Source organism: Leopardus geoffroyi, chromosome X (genome assembly GCF_018350155.1).
Source record: "Leopardus geoffroyi isolate Oge1 chromosome X, O.geoffroyi_Oge1_pat1.0, whole genome shotgun sequence".
NCBI classification, from domain to species: domain Eukaryota; kingdom Metazoa; phylum Chordata; class Mammalia; order Carnivora; family Felidae; genus Leopardus; species Leopardus geoffroyi.
Genome location: NC_059343.1, coordinates 38,540,910 through 38,562,218, shown reverse-complemented (window position 1 = coordinate 38,562,218; position 21,309 = coordinate 38,540,910). Strand labels below are relative to the sequence as shown.

The 21,309-nt window shown below is 42.9% G+C and overlaps 1 protein-coding gene across 1 annotated transcript in view; it reads left to right on the top strand.

The window, feature by feature from the left end:
* MAOB (monoamine oxidase B) overlaps nt 1–21,309 on the top strand; it is a 118,809-nt gene that overhangs the window by 33,839 nt on the left and 63,661 nt on the right. Inside the window, exons 2-3 of the mRNA XM_045470595.1 lie at nt 12,215–12,309; nt 13,492–13,629. Coding sequence (XP_045326551.1) covers nt 12,215–12,309; nt 13,492–13,629 — 233 coding nt within the window. The remainder of the gene's footprint in view (nt 1–12,214; nt 12,310–13,491; nt 13,630–21,309) is intronic.

The following is a 21,309-nucleotide window of genomic DNA, read 5'->3' as shown; positions in this document are numbered from 1 at the left end:
CAGGGTTTTTAAAATGTAAGTGCTTTTATTCGAGCCACAGTCTTCAGCTCTCCATAGCCCTCGGCCCTGGCTGTTGTTTTTCACCTTCCCACTTCACACCCTTTACCTGCTCTCCCCTGCTCCCCATTGTTTCTGGATTTTCAGTCCCTGACTTGGAAGGAAAAGTAAAGGCAAGGTCTTGCCAGAACCTCAGTATCCATAACTGAGGAACAAACCCAGGCAATGTAACTTCCAGAGGCTAGCACTCGCGAGGTGTGAGGTAGAAGTGGTTTACCAGAGCATCTAGGAATGTGGAAGAAAATTCTTTGCAGCCACATCAGCAAGTACTTTTTCTTACTCCGGAAGGCGGATGCCAGAGTGAGAGGTGCCACGTTTGGGGAAAGTGCTTTTGGGCTATCAGCTGCGCGTAGAGTGCCAATTTTGTGTTGAGATGGTCACACAATGGGCAACCTGTTTCAACATGGTGGAAGGCACTTTCTAGTCAATACTGATGGTGGGATGCTGGTGGTAGGGGAAGGCTCTGGATCCGCTACTTTCTATTTTAAAAGAAAGAAACGCCACATAATTAACATTTTCGTAAAATGGAACACAGAAGAGAAAATACAGTGAAAGAACACAAAGCTTCATGTAAAAGCTGCTGTACTTGAGTTTTTCAAACACTATGATTTCAACAGGGTCTTTAATGAAAATTAAAATAGTTGAGGGGCGCCTGGGTGGCTCAGTCGGTTAAGCGTCTGACTTCGGCTCAGGTCACGATCTCATTATTCGTGAGTTCGAGCCTCACACAGGGGGCCCTGTGCCGACAGTGCAGATCTCTTTGGGATTCTCTCTTTCTCTGTCTCTCCCCCACTTGCGTGCACACTCTCTCTCTCTCAAAATAAATAACACTTAAAACCCTAACACCATGCTACCCAAATTCACTCGTCTGGTTGTCCCTTGGCTAACTTACAACACCAGAGAGGTGGCTGCCCACTTTCCCCGTTTTCTGAGACTCTAGCTGTGGCGCTGCCCCCAGGTTTTCCAGATTCCTGGACTTCCCTTCTCTCCTTGGCCTGCCTTCTCCTGGGCAGTCCGACTGCACCACATGTAGGACTAGAAGAAAGAAGGAACCTTCTGTCTCTTCTCTTGGTAAGATGCTCTCTTTTTCCTTCTCCATGTTCCACTTTTCAATAACTCAGCTGAACCAAGGACACTTCCTGCCTCCCAAGGAAGCCCTCTTTCCGGATCCATTACAGTCACCGTCCTCCCATCCCCATGGTGCCTCTCTTGTTAAGCTTGGTTCTCTTCTAGAAGCAAGTCCTGCTTAGACATCAACCCATTGATAACATGCAGCCTAAGGAGGACAGTGGTGTGGTTGAGAATGTTTGATTTGTTGAGGGAAGAGGGGAGGATTCTGTGACAAAACTACCACCACTTGTGGTCGCACTGACCGAGTGAACTAATTGCTTTAGGTAATACTTCCCAAAATATGTCAGGAGACATTTCTTCCCTTCTCGAAAATCCCTTCCACCCCGTTCCCCGATAAATTATAAAGATGAGCATGTAGTACATTAAAGTCTCTGACAAGTTCAGCTGAACAGAAATTGGCTTAACTTTGTGTGTGTGTGTGTGTGTGTGTGTGTGTGTGTGTGTGTATTCATTTTTATTTTATTTTGTAACAGCTTGGTAGCATATTACTAACAACCATTACTACTTGTTACTAACAACCAATTATTGATATACAAAAGGTCAGCAAACGTTTCAACATTTGTACTTGAACAATATTTCACTCACCTTTAAGTTGGGTAAACCTTCAGTATTTTGTAATTGAAAATATAAGGGCGCCTGGGTGGCTCAGCTGGTTGAGTGTCTGACTCATGATTTCGGCTCCGGTCATGATCTCACAGCTGGTGGGATCGAGCCCTGCATCGGGCTGTGAGCTGACAGTGTGGAGTCGGCTTGGGATTCTCTCTCTCTCCCTCTCTGCTCCTCCTCTCACTCATACACATGGTCTCTCTCTCTCTCTCTCTCTCTCCAAATAAACATTATATATCTATATCTATATCTATATCTATATCTATATCTATAGAGAGATAGATCAATTGATCTGGAGTGCTTGGGTGGTTCAGTCACTTAAGCCTCTAACTCTTGATTTCAGCTCAGGCCATGATCTCACAGTTGTGAGATCGAGCCTCACATGGAGCTTGCACTGGGAATAGAGACTGCTTAAGATTCTCCCTCCTTCCCTTCCCCTCTGCTCCTCCCCCACTTGCACTGTGTCTCTAAAAAATATATATTATATATATTCTATTATATATAATTATATAATATATATATATATACATATTCTAAGAAAATCCACACATTTCAAATTTATTTAATGTTTATTTTTGACGGAGAGAGAGACAGAGTGTGAGCAGGGTAGGGGCAGAGAGAGAGGGAGACACAGAATCCGAAGCAGGCTCCAGGCTCCGAGCTGTCAGCACAGAGCCCGATGCAGGGCTCGAAGTCATGAACCGTGAGATCATGACCTGAGCCGAAGTCGGCCGCTCAACCGACTGAGCCACCCAGGCGCCCCTAAATCCACACATTTTAAATTACAAATAACCATCTCCATAATAATGGACAACTTTTTAAAAAAAATTGAGATGTCATTAACATATATTAGCTTCAGGTGTATGACCTAATGATTTACTATTTGTATATATTACAAAATGATCACCACAACAAGTGTAGTTAACATCCATCACATATAATTACAAAAACTTTGTTCTTGTGATGAGAACTTTTAAGATCTACTCTCTTAGCAAGTTTCAACTATTAATACAGTATTAGTGACTAGAATCACTATGCTGTACATTACATTCCCATTATTTATTTATTTTATGACTGAAAGTTTGCTCCTTTTGACTACTCACTTTAACTTTTTTTCCAGAATTTTCTGATTACGAAAATTTTCAGAGAATTATACAGTTAAGACTCATGTACCAACCATCTAGATTCTGTAATTAACATTTTTGCTATATTTGCTTTATTCCATTGGACCCATCTATCCATCTCTCGTCCATCTATCAATCCCTCATATTTTCTGATGTATTTTAGAGTAAGTCACAGGCATCAGGACCTTTTGTCCCAAAGACCTCAGCACACCTATCCTTAACCAGCTTTGTTCACAAATTTGCCCAGCGGCGTTGCTAATCTTCTCTGTATTATTCCCATGTTAGTATATGTGCCTGCCAAAGTGAGCACAAGCCAGCTTCGTTTCAATCAGCACTTCCTTGTCCCACAAAAATCAGCGTTCTTTTACTAACACCTATTGATGTCACCCAAATTTCATGTGGCACGGGGCAGTCTTTGGACTAGATTGCTTTGGGGGTTATGAAATCTCAGCTTTATTTAAAAGCATTGTCCTGTCTCATTTAGATTGTCACAGAATGGGAGGGGCCAAAATTAATCACAGATGAAGAAAGTGAGGCCCTGAAGGTCAGGACCTCCAAGGTCAAATAGCCAGACTGTGGCCTATTAGCTATAGAGCTTTTTCTACAAAATGGCGGTGTTCTGCCCTTGTCCTTGAATCCGGCGACATTTTCCTTCTACTCTGGTCATTGCACACTGTTGACTGCCTTGGGCTTTGGCTCACAGAAATGTTTCAGGGGAGGACAAAGTAAAGCTCCTGGGCCGAGCTCCACACTAGGCTCCCAGAAGATGGAGGGAGGGGCAGACTTTGGCATAGATGAATGAGTCCTTTGTAATTTCATTTCTTCTGGTTACTTGTTACATCTCACCCAGATTTCTTTTCCTTGGCTGTGCCCACATTTTATCCTCTCCTTCCAGAATTCCTAAAATTTGCCATTTCATTTTTGGTGAAAAAAGATGTTTACGTGGAGAAACATTCAAGGCAATCTACAGCAGGGCTCTGGCCCTCTTCAGGGCATTTGTAACACCCCAGCTCTTTCAGAGACTAAGATCTAGGGTGTGTGTGAGCCTAAGGGGGAATGATAGCACTCCAATTTTATATCCTGCCTGAAAAAATGTTTGTGATTCTAAAACTCATGCTGGGATTCCATAAGAGGGCCTGTGTCACAGCAATGAGGTATTTCATCCTCAAAGTACAGTCGAGGAAACTATCATGGCATCCTATGATTACCATCCTATGATACTTCCAAAACAGGGTTTTTTAGTATTTAATCTCTCTCCTAATGATTGGATGTATCTCAGGAAAATTGCTCTTCGACCGATGTCTAGGATTTCTAGTAGTAATTATTATTTCTATAGCACTAATCTTTTCAACATTTGAGGCTAAGCAAATTTAACTCTTTGTTTTCTGCTAATGTCTTCTTCATCTGAGAATTATGTTCTTGGTAATAATGATTGTTGGGATCCCAGTTATTATAACCTATTTTTTAAAGTTTATTTATTTATTTTGAGAGAGCGAGAGAGCCAGGGAGGGGCAAAGAGAGAGGGAGAGAGAGAATCCCAAGCAGTCTCAGTGTTGTCAGCGTAGAGCCTGACACGGGGCTCGATCTCACTAACTGTGAGATCATGACCTGAGCCGAGATCAAGAGCCTGACGCTTAACTGACTGAGCCACCCAGATACCCCACCAACTATTATAACGTAGTAAAGATTCTATAATTATTGACTGGTTACTATTGATTGATCGATTGATTTGAATTCCAGTATAATTAATATATGGGGTTCTGTTAGTTTCAGATGTACCTTATCATGATTGAACAATTCTGCACATGACTCAGTGCTCATCGCATAAATGTACTCTTCGTCTCCTTATTTATACACATTCCATGGAATTTCCAAAAGGATTTGAGGCCACTGAATGAAACATTTATTTTTCTATAACAAGTTTGTGTGTTACATTCTTCATTTAAAGAAACTGCGACAAAGCTGTAACTTCTGGGTTTGCATTGTTTTTTTCATGGGACTCCATACTGAGGTAACGTGAAAATAAAGTTTGTCTGCCCCAATTACAATATTACAAAAGCTCTCCCACTCTTTTCCAACAACAAAGGGTAAAAACAAAAACTTGGTTCTGAAATAAGACTTACCGTGATTGCTGACATTTTAGGAAATTGTAATCATTTATATATATATAAAGCATGATGAAGAAACCATTTTTATGGCTTTAGACATATTCTCAAAAGCCCTGGAAGCAATCTTATTCTAGTATCATCTGGAGAAAGGTTTCTATGGCAACTCAGGAATGCTTGGTGTCTTTTATCCTTTTCAAGAGCATAAATCATCCTATGGTCCGAGGCTTCGGTAAAGGTCTCTTTTATTTTATAAACTATTGCCATTTGTTTTTCTGATATGTTTTGACGGTCTTAGGGAAAACAGAGCAAAGGGCTTCCAAGAAAGCTTGGAATCTGTTTCGCATTTGCGAGCAAGACGTGAATAGCTTAAATCTAGACTTTGCTTCTTAGTGATGAGAATGACGGTAGACTTTCGGTAGCTTGGTCTCTCTTTTCCAAAAAGTGGCGAGTGGTGCATTGTCAGGAAAGACAAGTCGGTCTGTACTTAAGGAGAAGGAGCTATTTGGCCAAAGCACTTCTTAAGGAATAGTTCAGTGTCAGTGACCTTGAGGGCACTGCATTGATCTAGAAGCTTTCAGATCGTCCTGTAATGATAGGGTCTCAGGGCTTTGGGCATGACAAGCTGCAGGTGATTTTTATCCATGTAGCCTTTCCAAGAAAACTAATAAAGATAGATTCTAATTTCAAAATTTGGCATCCCTAGAGAAATTTTTAAACATAGGCCATGTTTAAAAAAAAAACAGAATTTTTCAAACATAGGCCCTGTATGTTACAGGAAGTAGTGGGACTAGTGAGAAATACATCGGGCCGAGAAACAGAACTGGATTTTAGATCTACCTCTGCCGTAGCTGGTTGTATGACGCTGAGCAAAAAATAGGAACAATAATGCCAGCCTCACAGGTCATTGTTAAGGACTGAATGGGTGTGAATACAGAAATCTGCAATGCTGTACAAATGTAAGGTGGTTAATATTATCAGTTGGCTGGCTTTCTTTCCAGCTCCTTCCCTTTGAAAAAGTCCAAGGTGTCCTTTACCATTTCCGGTGTCACCAGAGCAAATCAGTTTCAGCGTGTGCAAATATTTTGGTGTCTTATACCATATTAAATACACCCTGTTTACACAGATGCCATCGCCGCCATTTATTTATTTATTTATTTATTTATTGCCTAAGTAATTAAATGTCATCTTTGTGGAAGGGTAGTAAATGAATCCATTCAACAATCACGTAAGGGCCAACCGTGTACTGGCACGGGGGAGACAAAGAACAGATAATTAAATTCTTATCATTCAGGAAATAAGTTTTCTGAGTTTCAAGGCCACAGCGCAGTCTCTTCAGGCGGTGCCCTGCACAAGCTCTCCCGGCTGATGCAGTCAAAGAGGGGATGCGATCCAGCCCACATTTTGCCAGCCCAAGCCACTTGGACCAGTGGGTGCTGCATTTCACCCGAAAGGAAGGATGCCATTTTGAAATTTACCTGCCAGGCGCGTGCCTTTTCTTGTAATTTACACAAAGGCATGGAATGTGCTGGCAGTGGCCTGTGATGTTTAATGGAAGGCTTTCAGTGTTTCACGGTTTAGTATGAGGAAGGCTGCTGGGCATGTTTGTTATCTGAAGTCAGAGCGCCTGCGTTTGAATGTTGACTCAGTCCCTTGGTAGCTGTGAGACCTCGGGCATGTTACTGGGCCTCTCTGTGCTTCACTTTCTACATCTACCCACTTCATAGAGTTGTTGAGAGGATAAACAAATTCTTACATGTAAAACACTTAGAGTAGAAGCTGGCATACACTCAGTGCTCAAAATGTTGGCTGTTTTGTGGTATCTTTACCTGCGTCTCTGTGTTGAAAAGTTCAGCAATTGGGGCGCCTGGGTGGCGCAGTCGGTTAAGCGTCCGACTTCAGCCAGGTCACGATCTCGCGGTCCGTGAGTTCGAGCCCCGCGTCAGGCTCTGGGCTGATGGCTCAGAGCCTGGAGCCTGTTTCCGATTCTGTGTTTCCCTCTCTCTCTGCCCCTCCCCCGTTCATGCTCTGTCTCTCTCTGTCCCAAAAATAAATAAACGTTGAAAAAAAAATTTTTTTTAAAAAGAAAAGTTCAGCAATTAACAACTGAATTCCACCTACAAATACCATTTTCCTTTAATGAATTTATTTCACAAAGGGGATATTTTTCTCCTTAACCCAGACCTTGTGTGTGTGTGTGTGTGTGTGTGTGTGTGTGTATTTGCGTTAAATAGCTAAAAGGCATTCTCTTTAGAGACATTAAAGAATCTCACTTCTTTGATCCGAAGGTCACTTGGTTGTTTCCAGAATTTTCTCATAAAGCCTTTTCTTTGTCGGAAGTGACAGAGGTGTTGAAGGCTATTTTCATATTTTTGCCTTTCATCCCTCCTGGGGAAACGCTTGTATCTTTTACCAAGGTTATAAGGTTAGAGATGCTTTGAGGTACAGTGAATTTTTTTGTCAGTTTTGGTTAGTGTGATACTTTTTTTGGTGGGGGAGTGCCTTTAAACTGAGAAAAAGTCCTCCCGTGGTATTGAAGTATTGATGTTTCATAATGTTTTCAAAACAATTAACTTTGCATTTTATTAATAAACATTTTTTAAATGTTTATGTCTTATTTATTTTGAAAGCGAGAGAGAGAGCGTGCACGCGAGCAGGGGGGAGGGCAGAGAGAGAGGGAGAGAGAGAATCCCAAGCAGGCTCCGCACTGTCAGCACAGAGCCCGATGGGGGGCTCGAACTCACGAACCGTGAGATCATGACTTGAGCCGAAATCAAGAGTCAGATGCTTAACCAACTAAGCCACCCAGGCGCCCCAATTAACATTGTGTTTTAAAACTCTGAAAAAGTTTTGTTAAGTGTCAGGTTTTGATACGAAGGACGTGAGCCAGATTGACAAAGCAAAGCATGGGGCAAGAGGTGATTGTGATTTTTCTCTTCCCTCTGCATCCTAACCCCTTCTCTGCTCCTAAAACGCCCTGAAGCACCCCTTCTGTTACCAGCACTGCGTATCTTACCATCTCCTTGCACCATCCAACTTCTGGGTTGTTTTTCTGTGACACATAAAAAACCTGGAAGCATTGAATGCTAATAATGCTGCACACCACTGATATTTAGATGTTTAAAATCGTTTGCACGCCTAATCCAAACCGAAGTATGCAAATGGTCGAGGCAGTCATCACTTTGGTGAAACCTTTTCCAAGTAAAGTACCTGAGAAGAAAGACACAGTGTTTTTATAATTTCATGGAATTAGGCATCAGTCCATCATTGTGCTGTGCTATTCGTCATTCATCCAAGGAAGCCTCTTTGAGCCCAAACACCGTGGACCCTGCACCATCTGGAGTCTACAAATGAGATGATCTTATCAGGAGCCTGTGCAGGGCACAGAGGAGCTGCTGCTGAATATGCCAGCGATAATCCGTTTGTGAAATATTAATTGATACTGCGCATTAAGTTCTGGTTTAATTAACTTTTTAAAAGCACAAAGCAGGGGGCGCCTGGGTGGCGCAGTCGGTTAAGCGTCCGACTTCAGCCAGGTCACGATCTCGCACTCTGTGAGTTCGAGCCCCGCGTCAGGCTCTGGGCTGATGGCTCAGAGCCTGGAGCCTGTTTCCGATTCTGTGTCTCCCTCTCTGTCTGCCCCTCCCCCGTTCATGCTCTGTCTCTCTCTGTCCCAAAAATAAATAAACGTTGAAAAAAAAAATTAAAAAAAAAATAAAATAAAAGCACAAAGCAGGGGTGCCTGCCTGGGTGGCTCAGCCGGTTAAGCGTCGGACTTCGGCTCGGGTCATGATCTCACGGTCCGTGGGTTCAAGCCCCGCGTTGGGCTCTGTGCTGACAGCTCGGAGCCTGGAGCCTGCTTCGAATTTTGTGTCTCCCTCTCTCTCTGCCCCTCCCTGGCTCATGCTCTCTCTTTCTCTCTCTCTCTCTCTCTCAAAAATAAACATTAAAAAAAATTAAAAAAAAAAAAAAAAGAAGTACTCCCAGGGACTCCTCCCTGATGACTGGGGAAAGGACTGATAGTTTAGCCGATGGAAGAATTAATATGCCAAGCAATGAACTCTACAGAGCTGTCCAGCCTACGACAGGACTCTTTCTCAAGAGTTCATGTCTCTGCCGATTTGGGGGAACTTGAAACACATTTTGCCATAGAACAAAAATATGAGGGATGGTGCATTCTCTGGGAGGTCTGGGGATTTTAAAATGCAATACTAGGGGCAAAAAAGAAAAAAAAAAAGCCCAAATCAGAAAGTAGCAGAAATATATTTGCCCTAAAACACCAGACAGTGTCATGGGTGCTGTTTAAACACTTAAGCAATCATTTCCTGACACGTTAAAAAACTACAGCAGTTTCTTTTTAAACAGAAAATAACAGGCACTGTCATAAAACACAGCATTCGTTTTATTCCGTGTGAGGCACTTTATAAGCAAAGCTCATCTGATCTTCACAGTGCTGAAAAAAAATTTTTTTTAAGAAAAAAATGGAGGTTTAAAGACATTCACTGACTTGCCGTTGATTACACAATCAGTAAACAGCAGCATCAGAGTTCAGCCCCAAACCTGAACTCTTAACTACTATCCTTGAACCAAAGAGGAAAAATGAAAAATACAGTAACTCCATTACAGTGAGTCACATGAAATATCTTAAAGCATTCCGCTCTCCATCTAAATATAAGAATCTTAAAGTGCCAGTTTTTCTTATACATGGATATTTAACTTTTGTAACCCACTTAAGAGCGAGCTTATAATTGCTCTGTACTTTTAATTTTGTCAGCGTTTATTTATTTATTGAGAGAAAGACAGAGCGTGAGCTGGGGAGTGGCGGAGAGAGACACAGAATCCAAAGCAGGCTCCAGGCTCCGAGCTGTCAGCACAGAGCCTGACACAGGGCTCAAACTCACAGACCATGAGATCATGACCTGAGCCAAAGTAGGATGCTTAACCGACTGAGAGCCACCCAGGCGCCCCCTGGAGAGCTGCTTCTTAGTCTTAATCGCCTCCTGACCAGACTCCCAAATCCTCCGTTTCTTAAGTCTTCTGAAATTCCCTTCTCCTAAACCACAGTGACTTCTTTAAGCCACCCATAATCGGACCAATTATTTTCCAAATCCGTTTTTGCCACTTGATGTCCGACAAGCAATTGAACACCCCCGCACTCCCCCCACGGTGAATATTAAGCAAATTGTGAGGTATTTCCAACCACATACCCTCGTATTGCCCTGTTTAAAGATATTTTTGTAAGTTTCTGGGTATGACTTTTTAAGGCACACAAGCACAGAGAACTGTCTATTGAATGGTTTGATAAGACCCTGGCTTGTTTTAATAACTGTTCGTGTTTAGCATCAGATACTGTTGGGTAACTGCACAGACCAAAAGACAGTGCCTTTTGTGGAACAGAAAATGCTAGCATGTGTGAGCGATGTTGTATTTCATTCTGAACCCTTTTGTTTAAGCCCGGGCGTGCTCAGTGGGTCTGTCTGAATTCCCTGATAACAGCGGTTACTATGGCTGCGTGTTATTTCATATTTCATTTGCTGAACTGATGCTTGATAAGAGAAATGGCATTGAATCGTCTGCAATTTTGAAATTGCGTTCTACCTAAATAGAAATGTTTTCTCCTTTTTTTCCCCTCGTGGAGGTCGAATTAGCACTGGGGTTAAAAATCCAAGCCTTATATTTCTAAATGAGGGTGTGCAATCCCGTATGCACCGCGTGGGTGGTTGGGGACTTTGGTACCCTAACTCTGCCACCAGCTGAAAGCCTCCTGCCTCCAAGGACAGGGCATGGAAGACAGATTAACTCCAATAATGAAATGTCAGATCAGATCAGCCTTTTTTTCTAAAAAAAAAAAAAAAAAATGGGTTTCCTCTTTTAGGGTAGCTGATAGACAATGAACAGAGCCCCGACTTTTCTTTATGGCTTTTACGGGTGGGCTCATATTTTATGTTTTATGGATTCTTATCGGACCACAAGATACAAGTGTGTTTTAAAAATGTGTTGATCCAAATAAAGTAAAAAATATCTTTTGAAATGTAATTTCCCCCCGGCGCAGAAATGGGAAGATGCCATCTCTGGAGACGATGGCCGGGAGGCTCCGTGGAAAACAGTGCGTGTGGTTATGAATCCTGACCCGGGAGTGAAACTGCCTGGCTTGGCTTTGCTGGCTCGACGTGAGACCTTGTGTGTCTCAGTGTGCTCGGCCATAAAATGGAAAGATCAACAGTGCCTTTTCCCAATGGGTTTTTGTGAGAATTCACTGAATTAATATATAAAAACACTTGGAACAGGGTCTCAAGTGGTAGGGAGTATGATATGAGTATTAGCTCTTTTTATAGGAATCTTTCTCTCTCTCTCTCTCTTTTACTTTGCACCCAGTGGGGTCTAAAAATCCCAGAACTATTATTTTTGAAAGACAAGGTAGAAGCCAGTTTCATTTCTCTGTAATGCACAGCGTCTTGGCATTTCCTCGATTTTGTTTGTTCTCAGAAAGCAAATGATTAAGGTAATTAGAACTGAGGAAATTCAGTCATCATGGTAAGGGCTCCAGAGCTCTCCTGTCTGTGAAAGATCTTACTGAGCTATGTAAGGTGGTTTTAAAGATGCACGATTTTAAGATCTCCGAGGTCAAAAACTACACCTAGGGAGGCCTGGGTGGCTCAGTCGGTTGCGTGTCCGACTCTTGATTTTGGCTCAGGTCATGATCCCGGGGTCATGGGATCGAGCCCCTCAGAGGGGCTGCTTCGGATTCTCTCTCTCTTCCTCTGCCCCTCTCCGCCACTTGCTGTCTGTCTGTCTCTCTCTTTCTAAAATTAAAATTAAAAGAAAAAAAAAAAGAGAAATAAGTCAATGGCTACATTTGGTCTGGTGTTGACTGGGGCTTGTGCATTTAAGTGTGGCCTTGTGTTTCCGTTTGTACTGTCAGATAGACATTTTGATACAGTGACCGAGGATGTTTTTAAGATTTGAGACATTTACCAAAAACGAAATCCCTTTTGTTCTTGCTAGAAAAGACCAGTTGGTTTCCCATTCTTGGAATCTGGGCCTCTATTGAGAAACGCCAGCCACCTGTAAGGTGCATGTAACGGTAGGCCATGTGTGTGAGCCATCGTGGGCTTTTCTCATCGACGTTAACATGAGGCGCTTACCCGGAATCCCTGTGAGGTCTTTGATGGTGATTGTATTTTCTCCCAGGTATGGCGGCAGCCAAGCTTCTGCATGACTCTGGCCTGAATGTGGTTGTTCTGGAAGCCCGGGACCGAGTAGGAGGCAGGACTTACACCATCAGGGTAAGTAAGACATTAAGGATGGGATGGAGAAATGTAGGACGGAAGCGGAGTTACTGTGTCTTTTTTTTTTTTCCTTTCTAGAAGTCTTGAATTTCATTTGACTCTTACTAAAAGAAACATTCTCCACAGCCTCTCAATTTGCTACCTTTTCCACATGTGCTTCTGTCTCTTTTCTTACCTCACGATGCCCCACAAATTATTGCACCAATAAGGAGGTGTTTGGAATACATCAGTAAATAAACTAAAGATTCCCGCCTTTGTGAAAGTTATGTTATCTTCGGGGACAGGGGGAGCTAGACAACAAAAGAAAACAAGAAACACCTTCTATGGTGTCCCCGGCTGATAGGTATCTGGTTATGCCTGGACATGTTCAGACATAGGGAGCTTTTCTGGTTACTTCTTCTTCAGAGATTGGTCCTTCGTCGTTGGAAACCAAGCTGATTTGTAACCATATGGAAACCTTGTTTATGAACATAGGAGAGCAATTTCAAAGGTTCACATTATGGCCAAAATATTCCCTGATGCTATCTTTCAAATGTCTGGATTAACCACAGAAGTGATCATTTCCTTTCTTTGTTTTTCTCTAGCATTAAGTGGCTCCAAATTAGCCTGGAGTACCAAGTAAAGAGAAATGCATCAACGATTCATAGCTTACAAATTCAAGGCACTAGAAAACAAACCATGAGGTGGTATATATTGTGAGTGATGGCATTCAGAAGTCTCCTGCCTATTTCAAATTCAATCCGGGGGCACCTGGGTGGCTCAGTTGGTTAAGCGTCCGACTTTGACTCAGGTCATAATCTCACGGCTCATGAGTTTGAGCCCCATGTCGGGATCCGTGCTGCCAGCCCAGAGCCTGGAACCTGCTTTGGATTCTTTGTCTCTCTCTCTCTCTCCCTCTCTCTCTCTCTCTTTCTCTCTCTCTCTGCCCTTCCCCCACTCACACTCTGTCTCTCTCTCCCTCAAGAATAAATAAACCTTAAAAAAAAAAAGTAAAGTTCAATCCAGTTTGCTTTAAATTGCAGAATGGTTTAAGGACAGGTAAGTCACATTTTCCACGGATACACCTCAAGGTCTGTGAAATACCCATTTGTTGATTTCAGAGCTCTTTTTTTTTTTTAATCTAGGAAGAACATTTCTGCAAATATTTATTTCTGTTTTTTTCTTTCCCTGGGAAAACAGAACCAAGAGGTTAAATATGTGGACCTCGGAGGATCTTATGTTGGGCCAACTCAGAATCGAATCTTAAGATTAGCCAAGGAGCTGGGATTGGAGACCTACAAAGTGAATGAAGTGGAACATCTCATCCACCATGTAAAGGTAGGCCTGGGCCAGCCTTTGAAAGGTTTGAAGACTTCTCTATGGGTTTTTCCATATATGAATTCCAGATCCTTCACTCAGAGAATCTACTGTAGTCCTCAATGATGTATGTGTATTTTATAAGTGTATTTTAACCATTGTGAAAATGTTTTCGCTGCCACCAAAGTAGAATTAAGATGAGAATTCTAACCTATTTGGGAAGGTTGTTGACAAAGCGGCATTGCCCATTTGGCAAAAAGTTTCACAAAACCAAGAGAGGAAAAAATGCAGTCGATTTATTAAGTGCCTCTATTTAAATATCTGGGTTCTTTCATGTGATACAAAAACCTGAGTACAGTTTTATAAAGGCTGCCCTAGACTTCATGTTGTAAAGAGTATTTGTAGTATGCCTAATGTAATATTTTGAAATTTGTCATTGTATTCTACATATCATTAAAGGTTACTCTTCCTTGGAGATTTACGTAAAAGTGGCTCAAGTCCCAAATTCCATCTATTGTGGGGAACCTCCACTGATCTCCCCAAAATTTCTGTGAGTTGACTGGGTCTCCCATTCCCATGATCATTTGTGGCTCATGGTTCTTGCTTCCATGATGCCTCTGCTCATTCACATCTTATGGCCTGTGACTGTTTCTCTTCCCTTCGCTTTATGCCAGCCTGTGTTCAGATTCACCTCTTCATCTCGATTTTCTTCAGACCACCCCAAGCATTTGTGTTGGACACACTTGACTGAAGTTTTGAGCTCTGGGGGTGGGAGGTTTAATTGCAGAAACAAACAGCTAAGAATCGAACATTGGACATTCTTACTCTAATAAGCTATTAGACCAGTGAGCCCCTGGGGATTTCTTACCGGCCACACTTCTCTCTGCATCCAAGTCACCCACCATGGTGATGTCTCCAGACTCCTCTCGTATCTCCCAGATCCTTGTTTTCCCGGCATCGTTGTCTTCGTCCAAAAAGTCACTGTTGTTCTCTGACCAACAGAGTCACCTGTTCTGGGCCCCATCCTGGAGTCCCATAGAAGAACTGTTAGAGGTTTTGAACTTCAGCTTTTCCTCTCTTCCATACTTGCCCTTGTAGGTGGAAGTGAGAATACAGAGACATACTCCTCCATGGTAGAAATCCTCCCTTTAGAAGACAGAAGAAACTAGCGGCAGGCAGTTTTGATTTATATTCACAATGTTGACACCCTGATATTCTTTGTGAGTGATAATATCAAGAAGGACAAATAACAGACTGTACGTTATGAGTCATTTAATAAAAGAGGAAATAAACATCTACATGTGGGTAAAAGATTTCCTTAATTTTTAAAAAAAATTTTTTTTTCAACGTTTATTTATTTTTAGGACAGAGAGAGACAGAGCATGAACCGGGGAGGGGCAGAGAGAGAGGGAGACACAGAATCGGAAACAGGCTCCAAGCCATCAGGCCAGAGCCTGATGCGGGGCTCGAACTCACGGACCGCGAGATCGTGACCTGGCTGAAGTCGGACGCTTAACCGACTGTGCCACCCAGGCGCCCCAAGATTTCCTTAATTTTTACATAAATGTTTGGTTGACCTTCAGATTTTGTTTTATAAGCCTTTTCGCCTTGCTTTCCATCTGTGTCTAGCGGAAGAAGGGACACATGAATTAGAAATGAAAATGTAGCATGGTGATAGTGCGATTTGTTGAGCATCAATCCACAAGCTTAGCAAAGATCTTTCATTGGGTTCCTTGCTTTTATTTTTATTTTTATTTTTTAAATGTTTTTTATTTTTGAGACAGAGAGAGAGCATGAGCAGGGGAGGGGCAGAGAGAGAGGGAAACACAGAATCCGAAGCAGGCTCCAGGCTCTGAGCTGTGAGCACAGAGCCCGATGCGGGGCTCGAACTCACGGACTGTGAGATCATGACCCGAGCCAAAGTCGGACGCTCAACCAACTGAGCCACCCAGGCGCCCCGGGTTCCTTGCTTTTAAATGTAGGTCACGCTGACTGATTTCTTTGACTTCCCAGAACACTAGGATCTCTTTTAGATTTTTCCAGACAAAGGAAACGATGTTACAGTGAAATAATTTTTCAGGGCTATGGCCAGACGTGCTGCTTTCTTAGACGATTTCAAATAATCTATGTGCAGCTAAGAAAAAAATACAAATAATTAACCAGTATCCCTGACTTGATACAGGGTAAATACATATGCTGACAGTGCTCCTTATGAAATTTCAAATAAATGCCATTGCGTTTTAATTATCACAAAAGTACAAATATAATTAGAAAAGGCGGATAAAGGAAAACAATTTAAAAACCCTTCCATGATCCTATCTAGAGAAAATCATGCTAAGTATTCTTTGGTTTCATAGATTTTCATATTCCTGTATTGCTATTTTCTGACCTCTACTGGAAGAAATGAGAAATATCAGTACACTTAAAAATATTGCATACATATGCATATATGTATATGTATTTGACATACTGACTTACTCTAATTAATTCTCACTGCCAGGACAATTGAAACGCTAATGAGGCTACATGAAGGTCTTTTTCAGTGTTGATAGAGGTGCTAATTTGACCTCCTGTGGTCATATCCAGTGAGGAGCTGCATTATAATCAATGATAAAGACCTGATACCTAAGAAGTCCTCCCCCAAAACTAAATATTTGTCCTCCACCATCACCACCTCCATGTCTCTGCTAGCATGTCATTTTTTTTTTTTTTGGCTTAATGTTTATATTTATTTTTAAGACAGAGAGAGACAGAGCATGAGCAGGGGGAGGGACAGAGACAGAGTGGGAGACACAGAATCCGAAACAGGCTCCAGGCTCTGAGTTGTCAGCACAGAGCCCCATGTGGGGCTCGAACTCATCAACCGTGAGATCATGACCTGAGCCGAAGTCAGATGCTCAATCGACTGAGCCACCCAAGCGCCCCTCATTTTTCTTATGTTTAACCTGTGAAAGCATTTTGGATGGCTACATCCATTTCTGGAATCACTGATAACAACTCTAGTGTTCTATCTCCTACTACATGCCAAAGAATATCGTTCAGAAATTTGTCTCCTCTGTCCTGGTAGGCAGTACTGTAGGCGTTTGGATGCTACTCTCTCTTGCCTATTTCAATAACTACTGTTCCCGAGTGCAAAGTATGGTTCACGCATATATATAGTACATTTGTGCCTTGTTTCATCAGTGGACCCGTGTGTATTTCTTAACCCAAAGCCTGAGAGTATTAAGTATGCTACTTACCATATTGTCAGATCCTGCTATTCATATCCGCCTGCTCGAGGAATCTGCTTTTCAGATTTTTTACACGGACGTTAATGGAAAACAGTTTTATGGGCAGCTTTAATACCATTCGGCTAAGGAATTTGACTATGTTGCAACCAGCAGTTTCAAATTGAAACTGGCGAGGGACACCTGAGTGGCTCAGTCAGTTGAGGGTCTGCCTCTTGATTTCGGCTCAGATCATGATCCCAGGATCGTGGGATGAAACCTTGAGTCGGACTTCGAACTAAGCATGGAACCTGCTTAAGATTCTCTCTCTCTCCCTCTCCCCACTCATGCACTCTCTTTCTCAAAAACAAACAAACAATCAATCAAACAAACATAAAGAAACTGGTGAAATGGAGCTACTCATAAAAGCAGGAGGGTCCAGGGACACCTGGGTGGCTCAGTCGGTTAACTGTCCAACTCTTGATTCTGGCACGGGTCATGATCTCATGGTTCATGAGTTAGAGCCCTGCATCAGGCTCTGCACTGGCAGCATGGAGCCTGATTGGGATTCTTTCTCTTTCCCTCGCCTCTTCCCCTCCCCCACTTGCATTTTCTCTCTCTCTCTTTCTTTCTCTCTGTCCTCTCTCAAAATAAATAAATTAACTTTAAAAAAAAAAGCAGGAGGGTCCAGCATCTCCCAATGGGCTAGCTCTCCAAAGGAAGGGTGTCTTTCTCAAGAAATGATGACTCCCAGTATCACCAGTTCCCTGGCATCTGTAGAAGAAATAGTCTGCTGATAGATGGGGTATGTTCATGCCATGCCCCATAACCAGCATCCACACGCTCTTGGTTTGCTGTGATATGCAGCCTCTGTCCTGTCTGCCTCCGATCTGTCAGAAATGTTTATTACTACTGAGCGGCATTCATTTTTAGTACTACAATAGATCTGTCTTATGTGGCTAAAATGTGGTTTTCTAAAGCCTTGCTCGTGAATAAAAGATGTGATCTCAAGCTATGTTGGGATTTAATTATCAGTGGGAAAAGTGATCACTTCAGCTCATGTCTTTATAATTTAGAAGGTGTTTTCCTCACTTCCAAAATCTGTAATGTGGCGGTTAGTGCTTAACAGTACTGAAATTTTTAATCTGTTTTGCATGCTAATTTCATTTTTTAAATATTTTTTAGTGTTTATTTTTGAGAGAGAGAGAGAGAGAGAGGGCACAAGCAGGGGAGGGGCAGAGAGAGAGAGGGAGACACAGAATATGAAGCAGGCTCCAGGATCTGACGTGCCAGCACAGAGCCCAACGTGGGGCTTGAACTCACGAACCGTGAGATCATGACCCGAGCTGAAGTTGGCCGCTTAACCTTAGACTGAGCCGCCCAGGCACCCCTGGTCATGCTAATGTCTGCTAGTATAGTTTAGAAGGCAGCTGTTTAGATACCTTGAAAGCGACTTGTAAAACTTGTTCCCTTTCGGGGACTATCTCATAATTTAAAAAAAAAAAGACAAAAAATAAAAACTTAAGAAGGATCTTCACGATATTTTGATTTATACCCCTTTCTCTTTCATTGTGTGTGTGTGTGTGTTTGCGTGCATGCATGTGTGGTGGTTCTCATTCATCTTTTTGTTCTCTTGGGCTCATCTCTTAAAGAAAGTGGAGAAAAGTCTCGTACAATTTAGGCTGTCGGCAAATACAGTTTCTCTGTTTCAGAAACTTCTGTAAGTCTGAACTTTGGAAACAGAGTCTAATCAAACATGAAACTGCTTTAGCCCAACTCCACACTGATAATCCTTTCCAAACCTCAGCCATCTGGAGAAACTGAGGTGGTGGGGGGAAGATCTTCTGGTCTTAGTCTGCTTCCCAGCAGGCAGAAGCCAAGCTCATTGTTAACGTCCCTTGTGTGTATGTCTGGGGTCAGCCTCAGTGCTCGAGGCCTGCGAATGAGACCCCTCTCAAATATATTGCACCATTTGGCTCAGCACCTGTTTATTGGGAACCCGGAAATCCACTGGAAAATACCACGCGCAAGAAGCACATAAAAGACAGAGAACGGAGACTGGATCTCTATCAACAAGACCTGTTATGTGAATTTCTCCAAAGAGATCACAGGTGCTGAAATGCCTATCCGTTTTGGGGAACAGCAACGGAAGGAAAGCCCAGGGGCCCCTGGGTGGCTCAGTCGGTTAAGCTTCTGACTCTTGATATTGGCTCAGGTCATGATCTCACCGTTTATGGGATCGAGACCCATGCCGGGCTCTGCACTGACAGCGCGGAGCCTGCTTGGGATTCTCTGTCTTCTCTCTCTCTGCCCCTCCCCCACTCCTCCCTCCCTCCCTCTCTTCTCTCTCTCACTCAAAATAAATAACTCAACTTTAAATTTTTTTTTTCAACGTTTTATTTATTTTTGGGACAGAGAGAGAGACAGAGCATGAACGGGGGAGGGGCAGAGAGAGAGGGAGACACAGAATCGGAAACAGGCTCCAGGCTCTGAGCCATCAGCCCAGAGCCTGACGCGGGGCTCGAACTCACGGACCGCGAGATCATGACCTGGCTGAAGTCGGACGCTTAACCGACTGCGCCACCCAGGCGCCCCTAAATAACTCAACTTTAAAAAAAGAATGAGAGGGGCGCCTGGGTGGCTCAGTCGGTTGAGGGTCCGACTTCGGCTCAGGTCATGATCTCACGGTCCGTGAGTTCGAGCCCTGCGTCGGGCTCTGTGCTGACAGCCTGGAGCCTGGAGCCTGCTTCGGATTCTGCGTGTGTGTGTCTCTCTCTCTGCCCCTCGCCCACTGATTCTCTCTGTCTCTCTCCCTGTCTCTCTGTCAAAAATAAATAAACATTGAAAAAAAATTTTAATAAATAGAAAGAAAGAATGAGAGCCCAAATACTGAGAAATAAAATTTTCAAATTAACATTGCATTTGGCAAACAGAAACTATCCTGTCGTGCAGGACCTCAGCATCTCTCAGAAATCAGCAAATCAGAAGTGTTGGGTCTTCTTCAGGCTCTTAATATTCCCTTCTCCACACCTTTATCTCCAGTCCTATTAATCCAGGGAAGCCTGGATCAAAGTCCAAAGTGCACTTGCTTCTCTTATGATGACAGAAGCCCCCGGGAACAGGTTAGACAAACTCTTGTATTTCACACAGGAACAGCTGCCCATTTCACATGAACTTCACACATGCCACACAGAGCTCACTGGCTCCAAGAGTCTGCCCTAGCCGAGATGGGCTTTGGGAACCTTCTTTTCCCCTCCTACCTATATGCCAAGACATTTCTTTTTTTGCTGGAGACAAATATCTCTTAATCATTGTGGGAGATTTTTTTTTTCAATGTGGAGAATAGTCATTTCCTCTTCAGCAAGTGGAACCCATTTGTCTAGTGATCATTCTGAAGCTTATTTTAAGTTGTTCAAGAAACCATAGTGCCCATTTGTGTTATTTAGAAAATACGGTGTTATTTAGAAAATACGGTGAGCCCAGGTGGCTCAGTCAGTTAAGCGTCCGACTTCAGCTCAGGTGAGGATCTTGTGGTTCACGAGTTTGAGCCCCGCATCGGGCACTGTGCTGACAGCTCAGATCCTGGAGCCTGCTTTGGATTTTGTGTCTCCCTCTCTCTCTGCCCCTCCCCTGCTCATACTCTGTCTCTCTCTCATAAATAAATAAAACATTAAAAAAATTTTTTAAATAAAAAAAAGAAAATACAGCGGCTTTTTGGCATGTAATAATTCGCCGAAAATTATGCTTTCAATGGCTGCGTTTGGAGCACTTATTTTGAGATAGGAGATGAATTTATTCTAGGGCCTCAAGGTTTTCATTTGGAACTGAATTTATGATAAAATCAGTAAGCGTATTCTCTACGTACAAACATATACATATGCACATTCGGATAAACTTAAGAGGGGCTAGAGTTGTGGGTAGCACAGAGTTACTTTTAGATCTAACCTGCTGAAGGTGGAGGGCAGAGAATGTATAGAATTCAGTTACAGTGGGGTGCCTGGGTGGCTCAGACGCTTAAGCATCCAACTTCGGCTCAGGTCATGATTTCACGGTCGGTCTGTGAGTTCAAGCCCCGCGTTGGGCTCTGTGCCAACAGCTCAGAGCCCGGAGCCTGCTTCCGATTCTGTGTCTCCCTCCCTCTCTGCCCCTCCGCCATTCATGCTCTGTGTCTCTCTGTCTTAAAAATAAATAAGCATTTTAAAAAATTAAAAAAAAATTCAGTCACGGTGGTGAAATTCTCTAAAGGAATAGGCCTGCAGCTTAACTCTTGTGCCACATTTTACAGCCCCTGTACTGTCATCATGGGGTGTGGCCAAGTAGTCCAAGGAAGATGCAAGGAAAGGGTCGCATCTTGCCAAAGAACGGTGGCGAATAAGGGCAACCTTGTCACAGGTCAAAGAGCGTTAGCAGCCTGCACGTACCGAGGGAATGACAGGACGTACAAAATGGCCTAAACTTGCCTTTCTCGTGGCCTTTGCTACAACCAGCAAATGAT